This window comes from Rhinolophus sinicus, chromosome 17, assembly GCF_057876585.1.
Source record: "Rhinolophus sinicus isolate RSI-liver-muscle chromosome 17, RSI-T2T, whole genome shotgun sequence".
Lineage (NCBI taxonomy): Eukaryota > Metazoa > Chordata > Mammalia > Chiroptera > Rhinolophidae > Rhinolophus > Rhinolophus sinicus.
The window spans coordinates 899,413-917,347 of record NC_142517.1 but is presented as its reverse complement, the minus strand read 5'-3'; the positions used below and the strand labels follow the sequence as shown (position 1 = coordinate 917,347).

General features: G+C 60.6%; 1 protein-coding gene across 3 annotated transcripts in view; it reads left to right on the top strand.

Annotated features, from left to right (window-relative positions):
* COL18A1 (collagen type XVIII alpha 1 chain) overlaps positions 1 to 17,935 on the top strand; it is an 87,718-nt gene that overhangs the window by 66,664 nt on the left and 3,119 nt on the right. For all 3 annotated transcript variants that reach the window (XM_088793757.1, XM_019715725.3, XM_074322624.2), the window contains 25 exons: positions 51 to 113; positions 1,085 to 1,111; positions 2,855 to 2,986; positions 3,572 to 3,634; positions 4,164 to 4,190; positions 5,053 to 5,088; positions 5,581 to 5,652; positions 5,918 to 5,953; positions 6,154 to 6,243; positions 6,778 to 6,807; positions 6,902 to 6,928; positions 7,206 to 7,268; positions 7,595 to 7,669; positions 8,614 to 8,640; positions 8,818 to 8,871; positions 9,208 to 9,282; positions 10,252 to 10,320; positions 10,870 to 10,912; positions 11,305 to 11,367; positions 14,705 to 14,748; positions 14,959 to 15,081; positions 15,709 to 15,862; positions 15,946 to 16,019; positions 16,512 to 16,640; positions 17,067 to 17,099. In XM_088793757.1, coding sequence (XP_088649883.1) covers positions 51 to 113; positions 1,085 to 1,111; positions 2,855 to 2,986; positions 3,572 to 3,634; positions 4,164 to 4,190; positions 5,053 to 5,088; positions 5,581 to 5,652; positions 5,918 to 5,953; positions 6,154 to 6,243; positions 6,778 to 6,807; positions 6,902 to 6,928; positions 7,206 to 7,268; positions 7,595 to 7,669; positions 8,614 to 8,640; positions 8,818 to 8,871; positions 9,208 to 9,282; positions 10,252 to 10,320; positions 10,870 to 10,912; positions 11,305 to 11,367; positions 14,705 to 14,748; positions 14,959 to 15,081; positions 15,709 to 15,862; positions 15,946 to 16,019; positions 16,512 to 16,640; positions 17,067 to 17,099 — 1,629 coding nt within the window. The remainder of the gene's footprint in view (positions 1 to 50; positions 114 to 1,084; positions 1,112 to 2,854; positions 2,987 to 3,571; positions 3,635 to 4,163; positions 4,191 to 5,052; positions 5,089 to 5,580; positions 5,653 to 5,917; positions 5,954 to 6,153; positions 6,244 to 6,777; positions 6,808 to 6,901; positions 6,929 to 7,205; positions 7,269 to 7,594; positions 7,670 to 8,613; positions 8,641 to 8,817; positions 8,872 to 9,207; positions 9,283 to 10,251; positions 10,321 to 10,869; positions 10,913 to 11,304; positions 11,368 to 14,704; positions 14,749 to 14,958; positions 15,082 to 15,708; positions 15,863 to 15,945; positions 16,020 to 16,511; positions 16,641 to 17,066; positions 17,100 to 17,935) is intronic.

Sequence of the window (17,935 nt, the reverse complement as noted above, 5' to 3'; positions counted from 1 at the left end):
TCTCAGTGGCTGAATTCATCAGGGCCCACACTCTGCTTTCTCCCCACCAGGGACCCCCGGGTATTCCAGGAAAAGATGGGCGACCAGGAGAAGCCGGCCAGAAAGGCAGCCTCGTAAGTCACTTCCTTGGGTGTCCAGGGTGGATGTGACCTAGAGCCACATAGTGGAGCCAGAGAGTGACCAAACCCTGGGCGTGTGGGGGTGAGGCCATGGTAACCTCGTGGGGGAGAAATGCCATAAGGTCACCCAATGCTGTGGGTGGCTTCACTTCAACATATAACTGCTGCCCGCTACTGCCATCATGGTGCAGCAGCTGGGGGCCTGGGGCTTCCAAAGTTTGCTTAGAGCTGCGGCTAGCTGGGGCTCGTGTGGAAACTAAGACCGCATTGTCACTGCTTCTTCATGAGAGTTGGACTAGTGGTTTTTTAAAAAATATTGATGCTTCACTTGATTTGGAAATTTTATTTCAAGTTTCAATTCTGGTTGCATTGATAACAGAGACACTTATGAGGCTGCATAAACTTCGAACCATTGCTGTGGTTTCCGGTGATGAAACTGGGGTGGGGGGTGGGTTGAGGTGCCGACCTGCAGCCATTTGGAGACACTTCATGTGGAACCTTCCGTTGGCACCTAGCTGCTTTGCACTGAGCCAAGGGGACGCATTTTAAGTGAACCCTATCTGGCCAATGCTTTTGTTTTGGCAGCAACTGAGCTGGAAGGGCTCGCGTCCTGGGGAAGCATCTGCAGCTCAGCACCCAGTCTCGGGGTGACAGGGGGGCACGCTCATGGCAGTGGGTCAGTCCTGCCCCCCCCATGCCGACCCTCCCCCTGACACGAGGCGATGGCGTGAACAGCCCGAGGTGCCAGCACCGATAGGTGCACTTGGGGTTTCAGGCGCACGTGTTCCGGGAGCGGCGCTCAGGCAGCAGCTCCCAGGACCAGGAGAGGAAACTCAGAAGCAATGAACTCCGCGTAGGTGGGAAACGGGCCTCGTGGCCGGCATGAGTGAGCGCAGCGCTCGTGCTTTTCTCTTGCTGGCTGCACACTGGCCTGATTTGTAGTAATTGTTCTCTTTTCCCCACAGGGCAAAGCGGGCACCCCAGGACCTAAGGTACAGAGTCTTCCAGGTCGGGACTGGCCCCTTGGAGGAAGTGCCTCCCTGAGGGCGCCGGGGCGGGGCAGGTGGCTGTGGGTGCTCTCCGTGGTGCTGGTCGTGGGGTCTGGCCCATGAGCCCCAGCACCGGCCGAGGGGCTGGGAACTGCCCTGGAGGTGGGCCCCACGCTTGCCTTGCTTGGTCCAGAGTGGGTCCCTGATGTTCTCACAAGGGAGGCCACTCCAGCAGAGGCCCCACTGCTGCACCCATGCCACCCCCACAGCCAGCCCTGAGGTCCCCTCGAGGATCCCACCCCTCTGTGGGCCAGACCCGATGGGCCTAACCGGAAACTTCCCCAGCTCATCCAAGGGGCCGTCACCCGGGGAAGCTGCCCAATGTGAGGAGGAGGGTGGCATCGGAACAGCGGGTTAGAGGTCAGGAGGAGCGTCAGAGTAGACGTGTGTGTGCATAGATGTGTGTGCACGTGTGCATGTGTAGACGTGTGCACACACGCAACTACAGGCCTTGGATGCTGAGGGTTATGCCAGGGTGGAGGCTGCAGCTGGGAGCAGAGGTGAGGCTGCAGCCCGAGACCAGATCCCGCTGTACTTATGCCTGAGGGCCCTGAACACCAAAGTGATGTTCAGATACGAAGACAGCAGAGAAAAACCTTGAGCAGTGGGAAAGGCAATTCTAGGTCCCTGCAACCTGCGTGGGAAACGGGTGGGGGGAAGCATTGGACTACACAGAGGTTTCAAAGAACAACCTTTTTAATGGGATTCTTTTAAAGATCAAAAATTCGATGAGATTTTTAAATATAGGATGAGGCGATATAATTAGAGATTCTAATAAAATTAGCCCTTAGGTAAAGTGGGTGGTAAAAAGCCAAAAATATTAAATATCTGTTAAAATAGAAACAGACATTGAGCGGGGCTAAGATGTAGCCGGACAAGGCCGAGGAGGTGGGGACTGACGGTGCTGATGGGCGAAGCTGGGGGGCAGAGCAGCAGGCGAGAGCCAGGCCCGCCCATGGGGCCCCTGCAGAGGAAGCGGTGAGGGGCCCCCTCCTCACTGTGGGGCCAGTGGAGGAAGTGGAGCTGACCAGGCAGCGCATGGGGAGGGGTTCTGGGAGGACCTTGGCGGTCAGGCCATGGAGGTTTGGCACTGCCCGGGCCTTGGGACGGTAGCCAGGGGTCACGCTCATGCCCTTGCTGTGGGCCAGTGCGCTCGGTTCATCCCTTATCACCATTTACAGATGAGGAAACATGCTGAGGAGTTAGGTGGCCATAGGGGTGGGGCTGTGCCTTGCTGACGACTTGTCATGAGGGTGTCCCTGCCTCGTGTCCCAGCATCCCCACCCTGCTTCCGAGCCTGGCCCTTGGGACCTTCATGCTCTGAGTGGCAAGTCTGCGTCAGGCTTGAGCCTCATGTCAAACGTGCCTCTGGCTCTTGCTCTTCCCTGAGTCTGTGCCTCGTGTCCCCCACACCCCAGCCCCAACCTCGCAGTGGTTTTGGGGTCCCAGCCCCCCCTCCTGCCTCCTCCCTGGCTCCTCCCAGCAGCGCCCTCCCCATTTACCTGCCACAGCACCTCGTGCTATGAGGTCTGCTTGCTTCAAGGCATTTTGTGTATATCTGGTTCTGCAGATTTATAGAAGGCTCTGTACGGAACGTAGGTGTGTTGGGGGCGCAGTGGCTGACTCGGGGTTCAGCTGACACCCTGATGGCTGACAGTGATGACATTCTCCTTCCCACCTGTGCAGGGAACCAAGGGGGACCCCGGCCCCATTGGTGCTCCTGGGGAGAACGGCTTGACAGGACCTCCTGGACCAACAGGACCACCAGGGCCCCCCGGCCCCCCCGGGCCCCCAGGACCAGGACTGGCTGCAGGGTTTGTGAGTACCAGCTGCTCCTGGCCCCCAGGAAGTGGGTCTGCACCCCATAGCTCCCTCTTGGCATCCCATTCTGACTGGCACTTCTGGGCATTAGCCAAACGCATGTTGCCCCCTGGCCCCGCGTAGAGTCCTCACATGTGGCCTGTGAGCCGCTGTGAGGGCTCAGCAGGACAGGCTGGTTGGTCTCAGGGTGCAGTGGGTGTGCGGGTGCCTCCTGCCCGGTGGTGGAGCCTTGGGCAGTGGCTGGGAGCAGGACCATGTCCTGTGTGATGCTGAAAGGCTGCTCGAAGGGACAAAAGCATAAACTAAACATCATCGCACAGCCAGACCCCCGGCACACCAGGAATAAAAACCTAAACCCAGGAGAGGCTGGACCGGTGCCCACCCAGCAGCCCCTGTCCGCGGGCAGGCGCTTCTCATCCGAGGACGAGGACGGCTGGCTGCTGTCAGGCCACCCGGCCCTTGGGGCCTGCCCTGCTGAGCTGTGGCTGGGTCTCTGCCTTGGGCCAGCGGCCGGCCTTGGGGAGGGCATCTTCCTATAAGAGGAGATGCAAACCCTTGTGTCCCTCCTGTGCGTTCCTCCAGGACGACATGGAAGGCTCCGGGGGACCCTTCTGGTCGCCAGCCCGAGGCGCTGACGGGCTGCAGGTACTGCCTCACTGACCACTGGCCTGGTCAGCTCGGGGTGGGCACACCTGGGGCAGGGGCATCCCTGGGACCGGCTGGAGTGGGGACCAGGAGTGGCCTTGCACAGCTGGCGAGGCCACCTGTCCCGCGTGGGAAACGGCCTAGTGGCCAAGCTGAGAAACGGGCACAGTGATCCCCGAGAGTTGGCTCCTGTGACGTCTCAGCTACCGAGTTCTCCTATGGTTCTAACTTGGGGAGGTAACACGTTTTCAATCTGAGTAGACTTTTAATTAAATAAATGGGGCGCTCCTGTGGATGTGCCGCCTTGTTCTGCCCTGACCTGGACACGGTCAGGAATCGGAACAGCTGGCTATAGGTGGTGCTGAGGACAGGCCACCCTCTTGTGGTGTTTTGGGGATGGGTGCTGGCGCCTGGTGACTCAGTCTGTGTTCCCCGCGTCCACTGGGAGCCGGTGGCACTGGGAAGGCCTGGGCTTGTGGGAGAAGGGTCCTCCAGGCTACACTGAGGCCTCTTCCTTTCCTGCCCGCAGGGACCCCCCGGCCTGCCTGGAATCAAGGTCAGTGCGAGATTAGTTAGCTGCCTCCCCTGCCGCACTGCCCCCGCTAGGAGTTACGTGGGAAATGGCAGATTTCAGAAAAGCCCAAGGGGGGACGGCCGTCACACTCCCCCGTCTCAGAGCTTGCATGTTGGGGGGTGTCTGGTCTATCTTTCTAAACCTGCGTGACTCAAGACCCCTGGCTTCATACATCTGAAGTGTTCGCTGGCTTGGGGAGCAGAGGGGCTTTGGGAAGGAACCCCCACAGCCTCCAGGAGAGCAGATGGCACCCCGAGACCCTGGGGGCTCCTCTGCGCTGCCCCCCATGTTTCCTCCTGCCTGCTTGCTCTCTGCTCCTCCACCTGCCCTGAAGACACCAGCCCTTCTCCCTGGCAGGTGCCCCTCCCGCGGGTGGTGAGAGTGGGAGGGGCCCCCCTCAGGCCACTCTGTGCTTCTGCCACCCGCATGGGTTCAAGGCTGCAGGGCCCACTGTCAGACCAACCCCTGCTCTCACACCCCTTTCTTTTAGAATGTTTTGCTTTGATTGGCACAAAACTTTGGGACATTTTGAAAGTTGAGTTTTTAGAAGGATGTACTTGGTAGCTTTCTTAAATTGTACAAAATGAAGTCATCTAGAAAGAGATGACGGCATGGGCTCCAGATCGGTCCGTGTGCCCTTAGAGTGTGGCCGACCCCCAGCCATGCAGGGGTTCCTGCACACGCTGCTCAGTGTCCCGGGGACCCGCAGCCCTGAGCTGGGGGAGGGGAGCAGTGTGAGAGGCCCCCTGACTAACCCTCTCCTGCTTTCCTTTGGAGGACGGGTGGGCACCGCTGTGGGGGGCCAGCCCAGCACTGCACTCACACAGCCCCTTTTCCACTGTAGGGGGATCCTGGAATAGCTGGGCCAACAGGGCCCAAGGTAAGAACCTCTTTTTGGGTTCACGAAATCGGCTCTTTCCCAGCCCTGGTCTGGGGCAGGGAGGGGTCCCCAGGCTTGGGCCTGAAGCCCGATCTGGTCTGGGCCCCCTCGGAGCCTCAGTAATGGGTGAGTCTACACAGGGCCCCCCTCGAGCCGGGCTCAGCGTCGTTCTCCCCCTGTCCCCTGGCTCATCCTTGTGTCACCTGGGCCCTGACTCAGTCCTTAGAATTGAACACATGCCTGTGCCAAGGGCACCCACCCCAGGTTTTCCCAAGTCCTGGACCAGCTTCTTCTGGCTCCCAGCGCTGTGGGAGCCACACCAGTCCTCTGACACCCCACGTCCCCAGCCCGCACGTGCTCCGAGGAGTCCAACCAGGTTGAATCACCCTTGGGTGTGAGCTAGTGACCCACAGAAGCCCCGGCCTGTCACCTCCCCAAGGCCAGGTCACGGGCAGTGCCTGACACACGGCCCTCTCCTCGTGTCTTCTGCAGGGAGAGGTTGGTGCAGACGGGCCCCCTGGATTCCCTGGCCTCCCTGGAAGAGAGGGCGTGGCCGGAGCCCAGGTAGGCGACTGCCCAGGGCTGCTAGGGGGGGTGTGACACCCTGAAGATGAGATCTGGCACCCCAGTGTCTCATAGGGTCCCCCAACCCAGTTCTCTGCACCCCCAAGGGGCCCAGAGACCCCACTCGGTGGGTTGAGTGAGAGGTCCAGGCTGCCCGAGGGGATTTTCTGCAGCCGCCTGCCTCCCTCCCACTGCGTTCGGTCTGGGTCTCTGGGAAGAGGGCTCATGTTCTGTTTATGATGAAACATTTCCTTCCTGTCTGCAGGGTCCAAAAGGAGAAAAGGGGACCCAGGGAGAGAAAGTGAGTGGGGGCTCAGGGTGCGCAGGCGGGGCCTTGGGGGCTGCCCTCTGTCCCACAGCACCTGAGGACCCTCTGGGGCCCCTCAAGGCTGGGGGCCTCTCAGAGGACCTCCTCACAGCCTGGGAACGGGGCACTGGGAACCCCTCCCAAGTCTTGGGTGGACTGTGGGTTCCCAGCTGAACGTGGGCTTCCTTTTCCAGGGCGACCCAGGGAAGGATGGGGTGGGGAAGCCAGGCCCCCCCGGACCACCCGGAGCTCCAGGCCCCATCATCTACCTGCCAGAGCAGGACGTAAGGACACAGCATGGGTGGGCACGTGTTCTGCCCGGACCCCCAGGGACCACGCTCTGACTCCAATGGGGGCTAAGAGGATGTCAGTTGAGCCATCAGCCCTCCCCCCATAGGGCGGCCCCCAAAGCACCGTGCTGTCCAGTCTATGGTTCTAAGGGGGCTTCTCGGCCATCGAAGCAGGGCCTTCCTGAGCTGCCCTGTTGGCAGCGCATCCCGTTTGTCCAAGTATCACCCCTCCAGACGTTGATGTGTCCCCTCTAACCCCCCACACACAGCATGGGAGGCAGGGCACTGGTCCCCTGGTCCCAGGTCATGGACGGTACAGGAGGTGGCCTCCCAAGAATGGTTTCACTTTTCGTCCGAGGGACTTTGAGGCAAAAGCCAGAGAGACTATTGAAAGCAAGATTGTGTCCCACATTTAATTTCTGGTGGTGTTCTTGGGTCTTGTGGCGGTGATATAACGAGAGTGGAATCTGAGTTGTAAATGTGGCTTTCCTTTCCTGTTATCCTGTGTTTCTGCTGCTGTGCTGACAGAGAGCCGTGGCGCTCACCCATGGAGCCAAGGTACGTGCCGTCCCGTCTGGAGTGCGGTTGACCGGGGGTGCAGCCGCTGTCGGCGTCTCATGTCGCCCACTGACGCTGTCACTGTCTCCCACAGGGCCAGCCGGGGTATGCGGGTCTCCCCGTAAGTAGCCTCAGCCCCCGCTCTGCCCCGGCGGAGAGGGGCTCTCCATGTGGTGAGGGAGCCCAGCGCCCGGTGGGTGCCTGCAAGGCTGAAGACCCTTCTGGTCCCTGAGCAGAAGCCCCCGGGTCCAGTGTGGGGGTGTCGGGCCAGGTGGAGCACGTCCTCCTCTGCCTGTAACTGGTCAGGACCGAGAGGCAGGCACTCCTGGGAGAGAGAGTGGCCATCGCAGGGATGGGGTCACTGGCGCAGCCCCTCATTCCTGCCTGTCTCTCTGCAGGGACCGGCCGGGCCAATGGGAGATGTGGGGTCCAGAGGCCAGCAGGGACCCCCAGGACCCAAGGTGAGGGGCTCGGCGCCATCACCTCAGGGCCCCCTTTGTGACCCTGAGGGGCAGTCTCAGTCTGCACACGTGACCACTCTCTGTGGTGGGGACCCGGCAGCCCCCGTAGCCAACCCAGACAAAGCCTGTGACGATTCTGACATGGGTTCTCCTCTCGGTCACTTCACTGTGACCCATGGAGGACCTGCCAAGATGCCCGACCACAGAGCCCCCAGAAGGGGAGGCTTGCTCACTGCCTGTTCTGGGTGTTGGTGTGGACGCCGAGTTGAGGCTTCGCTGCGGTGGGTGTGAGAGCCCCTCCCTGACCCTGCCACCTGATGTTCCAGGGTGAGAAGGGTGAACCGGGCGTGGTCTTTGGCCCCGACGGCAGAGTGCTGGCCCCTGCCCAGAAAGGAGCCAAGGTGAGGCAGCTACCTGGCGTTTCACCCCTTGTCCAAGCCGGGGAAGGGGGAGGCGGCAGGCGGGGTTTCCAGGAGCTGTAGAGACAGCATGGGGAGTTATCTTCCTGAGAGGGGACAGCTCATGCCATGCACAGGAGCCTCTCCTAGGCAGGATTCCGGAACCTTCCGCAGCCTGGGCCCCTTGCCCTTCCCTGTCTGTTCCTCTCACACAACCGCATTGGGAGGGCCCTCAAGGCCCCCAAGCCTGCATGCTCAGGTGGCCAAGGCCCGGCCAGCCCCTGGTCGTCCCCTGCCCCTGTAGGCTGAGCCCGCCCTGCAGAGGGACTGGGGAACTCGGGGCCACAGCTCTGGGCTCACTCCTCGGCCTGGCGTCGCCTGCAGGAGCTGGAGCCCCCAGTTTTGCCCACCGGGAGCTGCCCCTCGGCCTCTGGGGACTACTGTGGGGGGCAGGAGCCCTCCTTCCTCCAGCAGGAGCCAAGCATGACGGGCCAGAAGTGGGCTACTTGAGGGGCACATGCCCTGGGTGCCTTGCCCCCAGCATCTGACCCTCAGGCATGCGGTCCTGGGGAGCAGCTGGGGGTGGCTGTGGGTATAAGCTTGCTGGGGCCCCAAGGCCCCCCAGGATTGCTGGGAAGGACAATGGGACCTTGGACCCCAGGCCGAGAGAACTGCCAGCCCCACCTGGCAGCATAGGTGAGGTTGATGCTGTGCTTACGCAGCCAGGGCACTGCAGGGCAACCCTCCCAAGCTTCAGGGCCCAGGGTGCACCTCATCCGTGCGCCTGCACCCCACACAAGGCTCTCTGCCGTTTCCGTCCATCCCTGGTGGTCAGCACTTTGGGTGCAGCCTGGGGCCCTCCAGATGGGCACAGTGACCTCTCGGGGGCTGCCTGGGGCAGGATGGCCTGCAGCCACCTAACACTGCTTCTGGTTCCTTCTATTCAGGGAGAGCCTGGCTCCCGAGGACCCCCGGTGAGTAGGCCACCCCCCCCCCCCAATGTCACACGTGTCAGAAAGGCGCCCATTACCGCCAGACTGCTGAGTGGCTGGACTTCACATCCCAGCTGCACCTTTAAAGCTCGGGACGGGTGTTGGCGGGAAAGCAACAGGTCGTGTCTGCTCCCCTCACCGGGCGCTTCCTGTCCACAGGGTCCGTACGGACGGCCTGGAAACAAGGGCGAGATCGGCTTCCCCGGGCGGCCGGTAAGGACCGGGGCCTCCTGTGGGGGAGGCAGGCAGGGGGCGGCCCAGGCCCGGGGGGGTGGCCTGTGCCCTGCCCATTGTCCTGCCCCGGGCGGCCCTGTCTGAGTGCGCACAGCTCTCTGGGGCGTGGGCCAGGAGGCCTGGCCCTGCTCATGGGCAGCTCGGGCCCCGAGGGGCTGACACCCCCAGAGGCCCTGTGTGTAGACAGGAGCTGCTGGGCCGAGGGCTGGGGTGTGCAAGGCTGGGTGTGGGCCAGACACCCGGTGGGGTCCGAGATGCCAGCTGAGGACGCAGCGCTGGCCAGATCCCAGCAGCCCTCCACCATGCTCTCCCCAGGGTCGCCCCGGGATGAACGGATTCAAAGGGGAGAAAGGGGAGCCGGGAGAAGCCAGTGTCGGATTTGGTGTGAGGGTGAGTGTCCCGTTAAGTGGTGGGCGGGCACGCCTGGGACGCCCAGGACCCGAATGGCCTGGTGGGAACGGCCTGGTGGGAACGGCCTTGGGTTCCCAGGCTCGTCCTCAGGAGGGTGCTTCTGAGCGACCCCGTGATGACCGCTGTGTGCTGGTCCTCTGCCACACACAGGTGGACGCCATGCCCACGCACACAGCACACAGGGAACAGATAACCAGCGTGGTTTTCTCACAAGGGCATCCAGGCGGCTGTGAGTCTGAGCTGTGGGTTCTCATCACTCAACACCACGTTATAACTCGCAGTGACTCTGCCGCCCTTTGAGCCACGGGTTTTATTTCAGTAATGTCGGCAGTGAAAGGCACTTGTAGCTGTGTCTACCCGAGACTCAGCATGCTTGTGACATGCTGGCACCCTGCCTGCCACACTTGTGCTCTCTCCTGGAGGTCCAGCCCGGGTCTGTGAACCCGCTCCCCACCTTGGCCCAGGCCCCCACACACACTCCTGTGAGCTCAGCCTGGGCCGGGGACCGGGGTCCTGAGCTCAGGGTTTCAGGCAGTCCACTCTTCTGGTTTTTCCTTTGTGGCTAGTTCTCCACCGAGGCGTCCTTCCTTCTTGTGGACTGAAACTCAGCTGTCATCCGTGAGAAATCAGGAGCAGAGGTGACATTTTGCAGGTTCTGAGGCAGCAGCAGAACCCTAGGCCACATTTGTCGTCAGGAACACAGACTCTAGAATTCTCTTTGGCTTGAGTCTCGGAGGCAGACATGACGTGGCTGTTCATGCACCTGCTCCTGCAGGTGGTCCCACTCCCGTCCTGCTGCCTGTCCCTCCCTCCTTGGCCGCTCCGACAATGGCTCAGGGAGTGACCACTGATTGTCAGACCGCCGCTGCCCACATCGGCCACGCTGGCCAATGTTGATGGCCTGGCTGTGAGCATGGCTGACCACAGCTTTCTGTTCCCCCCATTCAGGGTCCACCTGGCCCCCCAGGACCTCCTGGGCCCCCAGGCCTCCCGGGGACCCCTGTGTATGACAGCAATGTAAGTCACTCAGCACTCACCCTTCCCACCGCCCCACCCCCGTGCTCCTCGTACAGAGACCTCTGTGGCTGCTGCCTGCCTTCCCACTGCCACCGCCAACCTCCAGGAAGGGACAGCCCAAACCGTGGGGGGTGGGGGGCTTCTGGGAGGGAGCTGGGTGGTGGGACCCAAGCCGCCCGTCTCATGGTTGTCACAGAAGACAAACCCCTGGGGAAGTGCAAGGTGGGGGCAGGGAGGGCTGCCTGGCCCTGGACTGCTGAGCCCCGAGCCCCGTGGTCCTTAGGAGGGCGACCTCCCCGTTTCACAAGGCTCAGACGTGAAGTGACCCTGAGGAGCGTGTCATGTCACAGCCAGAACTCCTGATTACAAACTCCATGTCCTCCCTTCCCTTCTCTGAACCCTGTCTTGTGTGGGGGTGGCTGAGGGGTGGGGTGTCTGTGTGGCCTCCCAGAGGGTGCTGGGACTTCTGGGCTCAGAGACCCCCCAGGAGGGTCGTGACCTCGGTTCCAGAGCGTCTTCCTCAGTGGCCATCTTTGGCCTTGTTTGCAGGCGTTTGTGGAGTCTCGCCCCGCTGGACCTCCGGGATTGCCAGGTGAGGGCTCTGGGGGCCTGGGGACAGCTGGGGTGCTAGAGGCTCTAGGACATGGCGCGTCCTGCTCCCCCAGCTCTGAGGCAGCGTGGATTCCCCAGGGCCTGACTGTGGGCAGGAGGGGACACTAAGCAGCCACCCCGTGCTGTCCACAATTTAGATTCGCTCGCTGCCAAGCTGGGGTGGAGACACCCAGCCTGTGTCTGCCCCATAGGAGTGGCCTCTGGGCGCCACTGCAGAGTGCCTCTGCTCATCTTGCTCTGATGGTCCCCAAGTCCCCATACTGTCCCGTTCCTGGGTCCAGACCCTTCCCCATGCACTCAGTGCCCACCAGGGAAAAGGGTATGTCCCTGTCACACAGTCAGTAATGGGCACTGGGGTGTCTGTCCCTACAGGGCTGCCGGGGCCTTCAGGACCAAAGGGTGACAAAGGAGAAGTGGGCCCGCCTGGCTCACCAGGTGAGTGGTCTGGGCAGCCTCAGGCCGAGGGGCTGCACGTGTGCTTACCTGTCCCTCCCTCCTGGAGGAAGGAAGCCCCCTGTGGGCGCCCGGAGCCCTAACAGGACCTCGGGCTGGGGCTGGACTCGGGGATTCCCGGCTGGGCTGGCCCCACAGCCCCCACGGCCCAGGGGGCGGGGCATTGCAAGGACAGTGGAGCCAAGGTAGTGGCCAGGCAGGGTGTCCTGTCACCCCACCCACTGAGGAGCAGGGCACCCCCTGAGCATCAGGGTCCTGGGGTGCCCCTTTCTTATGGGCTGTACAGGGCTTCGTTGGAGCAGGCCGTCCATGGGTGACGTTCCCTCAGATGGTGAGAATCTGCTGCTGGATAAAATACAAGAAACAAATGTGTGATGTTGGGGGGAAGCAGGCCCTCCTGACCCCCGGCACTGCCGACTACAAGGTGGCCCGGTGACGAGGGACTGCAGCACAGAGCAGGGTGGGACCAAGCAGGCACACAGCGCGGCCAGGATGGGCCAGAATTCAAGAGGGAAAGCAGATGACAGACAGACCACAGCTAACAGCGTTTCCAGACCTGGGCTTCCCTGAAATGATGTACAAGGTCAACAGAAGATGACACGTGGGCAGAGAGCTATGACCCGCAGCAACAAATCAGGTCTAGTTCTGGAACTGAAACTGTGCCCCCAGACCTGAGGGCTCTGCTGAGTTTGTGCAGATGACACGGGGTGGAACAGAGTGGCCCGGAGGTCAGCACCATCCGGCACATGCTCGGGATGGACAGTCCTGAGGGAGGAAGGACACGCGGCCGGCGGGCCAGGAATGGATGGCCACTAGCACAAGAGCATGTGAAGGCAAAACGGCCAAGTTTCCCCAAACTGAGGACAGATTCAAGGAGCACTTTACACAAAGGCTTGACAAGACCAACAGGAGTTCCCAACAAAATGAGACAAGCCAGAGATGATAAAAGGTTTCAAATGTGCCGAGAAAGTAACTGCTGACTTGACTTCATAAGGAGCATGAAGGAGGCGGCGAGGCCGTCCGGGATACCAGCCGTGATGGTGAGGGGCCCCTGGGAGGAGGCAGCGTGCTGCTGAGATGCGGGATGAAGCCAGGTGGCTGCCGGCACATTCAAGGCACGGCAGTGGGTGTGCAAGGCTCTGAGACCGACCCTGCCCTCATGTACACGGGACCCCATGTCGGGGATGTGCCATCCCCTGGGGCGAGCCAAGAGTGGAAAAGGAACATGCAGCTCATAGCCGAGCAGAAAGGAAGAGCAGCACAGAAGGCTTGTCCCAAAGGATGGCAAGAAAAAAGGAAAAAGGAGCACAGAGCAGGTGGAACACGTAGGAAATGGGAAGTAAACGTTGATTTAACCCAAAGTTACCAGTAAGTGCACGAAACCTGAATAGGCTGACTGTGCCTATTAGCAGACGAGAATCAGTAAGCTGCAAACGAAACTCTGCTGCTGACCAGACACTCCCGAAGTGGGAGGACGCGAGTGTGTATTGCAAGTGCAAGACTCAGACGTGAGTATCTTAAGGCAGAAACATTGCCAGAAATAAAACGTTCCAATGGCACAGGAAAACCCAGCGAAAAGGGGGAATACAGCCAGTCCAAATCTGTGTGCACTTCACAACAGGTTCAAGATATAAAAAGCAAGAACAACAGAACTAAAAGGAAAACACACAAACCAACCATTATAAGGGAAATTTTAACCCGGCTCTCAGTTAAGTGATAGGACCAGGAGATACAGGACAGGTCAGTCGGGAGATGGAGGTGACACCCTGGCACCAACACAGGGGACATGGCATGCTCACCATAGGGGCCCACACCAGGCGGGAGCAAGTCTACAAGTTGTGAAGAGGTGACATCATGCAGATTCTGTTCTCTGAGCAGTGGACAAAGCAGGAGGTCACACCAGGGACATAACTGGAAAGTGCCCACGGTGTGGTACCTTCCAGACAGACACTGCAGAACCAAGCAGAAGCTGAACACCCTGCACTGAAGGAGAGGACGCTAGCACGCAGGGGCTCTCAGCCCTCGCTGTGTGCCCGCAGTGGCCCTGGCGTAGCGGGACCCCCCCACACAGTGGGGAGGACCCAGAACCGGAGCCGGTGACAGCATGTCAGCTGGCTCCCTGTGTGGGCATGGACTAGCGCGTAACAGCTGAGATGAGCACAGAACAGCTGGGGCTCCCACCAGCCCTCCCAGGCCCTGCGCTGTCACCCAGTGGTCCCGCCTTCCAGCTCTGTTAGGTGTCCAGGGGGAAGGCCGTGGGAGAAGGTTAACCCAAGGTCACTTTGTTAACTATTCACAAAATCACCTTTCTAAGTATCCAGATCAAGAAGTTAGAAAACAAATAGCAAATTTAAATTGAAGCAAACAGATGGGAAGAAATAGTAAAGATCAGAAGTGAATGAAAAAATATGTAACAGGAAGCATCAACAAGTGAAAACATCAAAAGTGAGCCCTTTGAAAAGACTAATGATACTAACATGCCCTTGCAGACTGACAAAGGAAAGAGAGGCAGCAAGTGATGGGGGAGACAGCTCCGTGGATGGTTTGGTGACATGTCACCGGGCGTGAAGTGGGTGTCTGACCATCACTGCAGGTGGTCGGGCCCCAGGACAGAGGCAGGGGTGGGAAATATGTGGTGTGCGTTTTGGGAAGGGAAGAAATAAACCTACCATTTTCACAGGTGACGTTTTTGAATATCAACCCAACATCAACCCAAAAGGAGCTACAGATAAACTGTTAAAAATTTACCAAGGTCACAGAGCCATTTATAGAGTCATGACCAGCCGTAAACACTGAAATTTTTAAAGGGCACCTTTTAGGAAAAGAAGAGATCAGCTCGGTGGTTACCAGAAGCGGGGGGATGGGATCGGATGAAAGGGGCAACAGGTGGCAGCTTCCAGTTCTAAGATGAATGAGTCCTGGGGGGTGACACATGGCGTGGGCTACAGTTACACTTCTGTGTGGTGTGTTCGCTGCTAGGAGAGTGGAGCCTTCAAGTTCTCTCACAAGGGAAAGAAACACTTTTTCTCTTTGACCCGCACGAGAGGACGAAGTTCGCTAAACTGTGCCGATCACTTAGTGCGCTAAGTCAAGCCGTTCAGCCGCACACCGTAACTTACAGTGGTGTCAATAAACCTGAAATAAAAAAGGCACCGTTAACGAGAACACCCCAAAACTCAGCTAACTGGGAGTAAATGTAACAAAATCAGTATCGGTCACCACAGAGATTAGAGAAAGAAGCCGTAGGTAGGGCTGGGCTGGGGGTGCACAGACCTGCCTGCACAGACATCTCGCTGAGCCCCTCCAATCTCCTCTGTAGGGCAGTTCCTGTTGGACATGCTCCAGCTGGGGGCTGAACTGAAGGTAGGTGACACGGCCGGTCCCTGTGCTCAGCCCTCAGACCGCATCCCCCAGCACGACCCTCTGCCCACCCCATGAGGGGCAGCAGGAGGCCTGGGCTCCAGGAGCTCCCGCTGCCTCGTGCTGCCCCCACAGCTCGGGAGCTCAGCCCCCGCCCCTCCCCACGCCAGCACGGAGAGCTGGGCTGTCGCAGACGAGCGTTTCCACCCACAGGGGGAGAAGGGCGACCGAGGCGATGCCGGGCAGAAAGGAGAGAGGGGAGAGCCCGGAGGGGGTGGCTTCTTTGGCTCCAGCGTACCTGGACCCCCCGGCCCGCCAGGCTACCCTGGGATCCCGGTAAGTCTGGGCCCCAGGCTGCCCCGCAGGTGCCCACACACAGGCCAGCCCTGTGCCAGAGCCCAAGTCACTGGACATCCCTGGGACCAGGAGCCCAGGGCAGGGCCAACCCGGCCTGGACGGCCGCTGAGTCCCACAAGCTCGCCCCCAAATACCCCATCCGTGTTCCCTGCCCCTGTGGGGGCAGGTGGCAGGCCCAGTGGGGACACAGCCACGGCCTGTCAGGGTAGGCACACTGACCGGGGTGCCTCCAGCAGTGGAGGCAGTGGGGGGACAGGGTCCTCGTGCCTTACCTGCTGGCACTGTTCTTCCAGAGAAGGACCCATGGAGGTCCGTCGGGGACCATTGCACTGAAAGACTCCAGGGGACAGCAGGCCCAACTCTTCCTGGGGGATGGAGGGGGCCTGAGTGCCTCTGCTTTGGGGCTGCTATGGTCTGTGTGCTGCGATCGAAGCCCAACAAAGGGGTGTGGGTTGGGTGGGGCCGGGCGTCCCAGACTCAGGCCTGGGCAGGGGGCTGAAGCGGCTCAGAGACCATGCCCCCTGCAGGTACAACCCAGCCCCGCAGACTTCTGTATCCCTGCTGAGGGGACCTAGGTGACAGTGCCATGTGTTTTGTCCACCCTAGGGTCCTAAAGGAGAGAGCATCAGGGGCCAGCCCGGCCCACCTGGACCTCAGGGACCCCCTGGCATCGGCTACGAGGGGCGCCAGGGGCCTCCTGGGCCCCCAGGCCCCCCAGGGCCCCCAGGACCTCCTTCCTTCCCTGGCCCTTACAGGCAGAGTAAGTCCAGTGGGCAGTGGGCCTGGGCTCCAGCGTGGTCCAGCTGGGGCTGCCATGTTCCCACCTCTGGTTCTCTCTCATAGCTATCAGCGTTCCTGGTCCCCCGGGTCCACCTGGCCCCCCAGGCCCCCCTGGAACCATGGGCACCTCCTCAGGGGTAAGTGCCTCTCCCCGTTAGACCCTCACTGTGGGTGGGACTGCCTCAGCGGAGCCCTGGGTGGACCCCATAGGGACCCCAACACGAGGCTGCTTTGCCCTGGACAGGCACACAGAAGCCCTGAGCTGTGGTTTCGGAAGCAGAAGTGGGGTACAAGCTGGGACTGAGATGCAGGGGGAGGACCGTCCCTGGGCCACTGTGTAGAGGCTGGTGGCCCAGGGGCTCGCGGTGCTCATGGGTAACTGTGGACTTGGTGCCAAGCCCTCATCTTCCCGAGGACGGCCTCCGCCACCCGGCCTTTGCAGGGCGTTCTCAGGGGCCAGCCTGACGACACGGTGCCCACTTAAGTCTTAAGCACTGTCCCTTGTCAGGGCGTCTGCGTCCCCGGCCTTGCACCCTGAAATGTGCAAACTCAGCCCCCGACCCCCCCCCCACCTGTGAGCCCATCCTGCCTGGGTGTCAGTGGGTCCCCACGGACTGGGCCTCCCGCAGGTCAGGATGTGGCCCACGTACCAGGCCATGCTGGACAAGGTCCCTGAGGTGCCGGAGGGCTGGCTCATGTTCGTGGCCGAGAGGGAGGAGCTGTACGTCCGCGTCCGGAACGGGTTCCGGAAGGTGCTGGTGAGTTCTGTGGACGGCCTTCCCTGCACATGGAAGGGGCAGTGGCCTCCGCCCTCATGTTTTGGGGGAGGACGTGGGAGAAGGGGAGGGCAAGGTGGGGAGGGCCTGGTAGAGGAGGTGGGCCCCACGCCCCAGGACCCTCAGACCCATCCTGTTGGGTGGGCACCACGCCCACGCGGGGGCAGGTGACAGGTGACAGCCAGCACTCCTCACAGGCTTTCATTACATCAGTAGACTCTTCTGAGCAGTTCCAGGTGTGTGGATCAGTGACCCTCTCTCACACTGTTTACAAGGACGCAGTAGATGTGGGGCTGCCAGGCAGTGGGTGGGCGCCACAGGCAGGCCTCCCGTGGGAGGGGGCCGCCGGCTGGGGTGCTGGCACTCAGCTCGCTGGGCTGAACTGACCCTGTCTGTGTCTTCTTCCAGCTGGAGGCCCGGACGCCCCTCCCACGTCGGATGGTAAGCTCTTCTCCACAGCTCCAGCCGAGCCGTGCGTGTCTCCAAGCCTGAGGGGCAGGCCTGGGTGCCCGGCCTGGGGGCTCGGCCAGAGCCACATGGCGCTTTGGGGCCCTGGGGTCACCCTGGCTGGAGAGGGGCCTGCACAGACCATGAGGGGCTCCCTTCAACCCACACTGGCCATCTGTGTTTGTTGTCCCTCATCCAGAGTGCAGGGCGCAGGGACAGACCCTTCTAGGGTGGCCAGAGGGGAGGGGGCAGGGTAGATGGATGGGCTGAGTCACTTTTCGTCCCACTACTGTGGGGTCTTTGAGTAGAAGTCACAACTCAAATGGCCCAGGACAAGGCCGTGTCAAGTAGCGAGTTAGGGGTTCTGTGTGAGCCAGTGGCAAGTCCATTCCCTCTGGTTCATCCATTTGCTGTTCATTCATTCAGCGCAGTTGGGCCCCTCCCACATGCAGGGCGCTGTTCTGGACACAGGGTCCAGCTGTGCACGAACCAGGCAAAGCCCCTTCCCTCACCTCCCATCCCCCGCCAACATTGTGCAGGGGAAATGGGCAGTAAAGATAATAGCTTTGTCATTTTGTTACATGAAGCATGATGCATAATTATATAAATGTATTTTATATAAATATGTGTAAGTGTATTGTATGAACTATAATCGTATTATAAACAGGTGATAGGTGCCTAATAGGTATGTAGGTAATAGGAATGAGTTATGTGGCGTGTCTGGCTTTCAGTGCTGTGGGGAGAAAGACAGTTGGGGCTCAGGTGGGAGCCCAGGGTTGGGACTATAAGGTGGAGGTGGCCTCTGCAGTGGGAGTGGAGCCCAGGCTCCC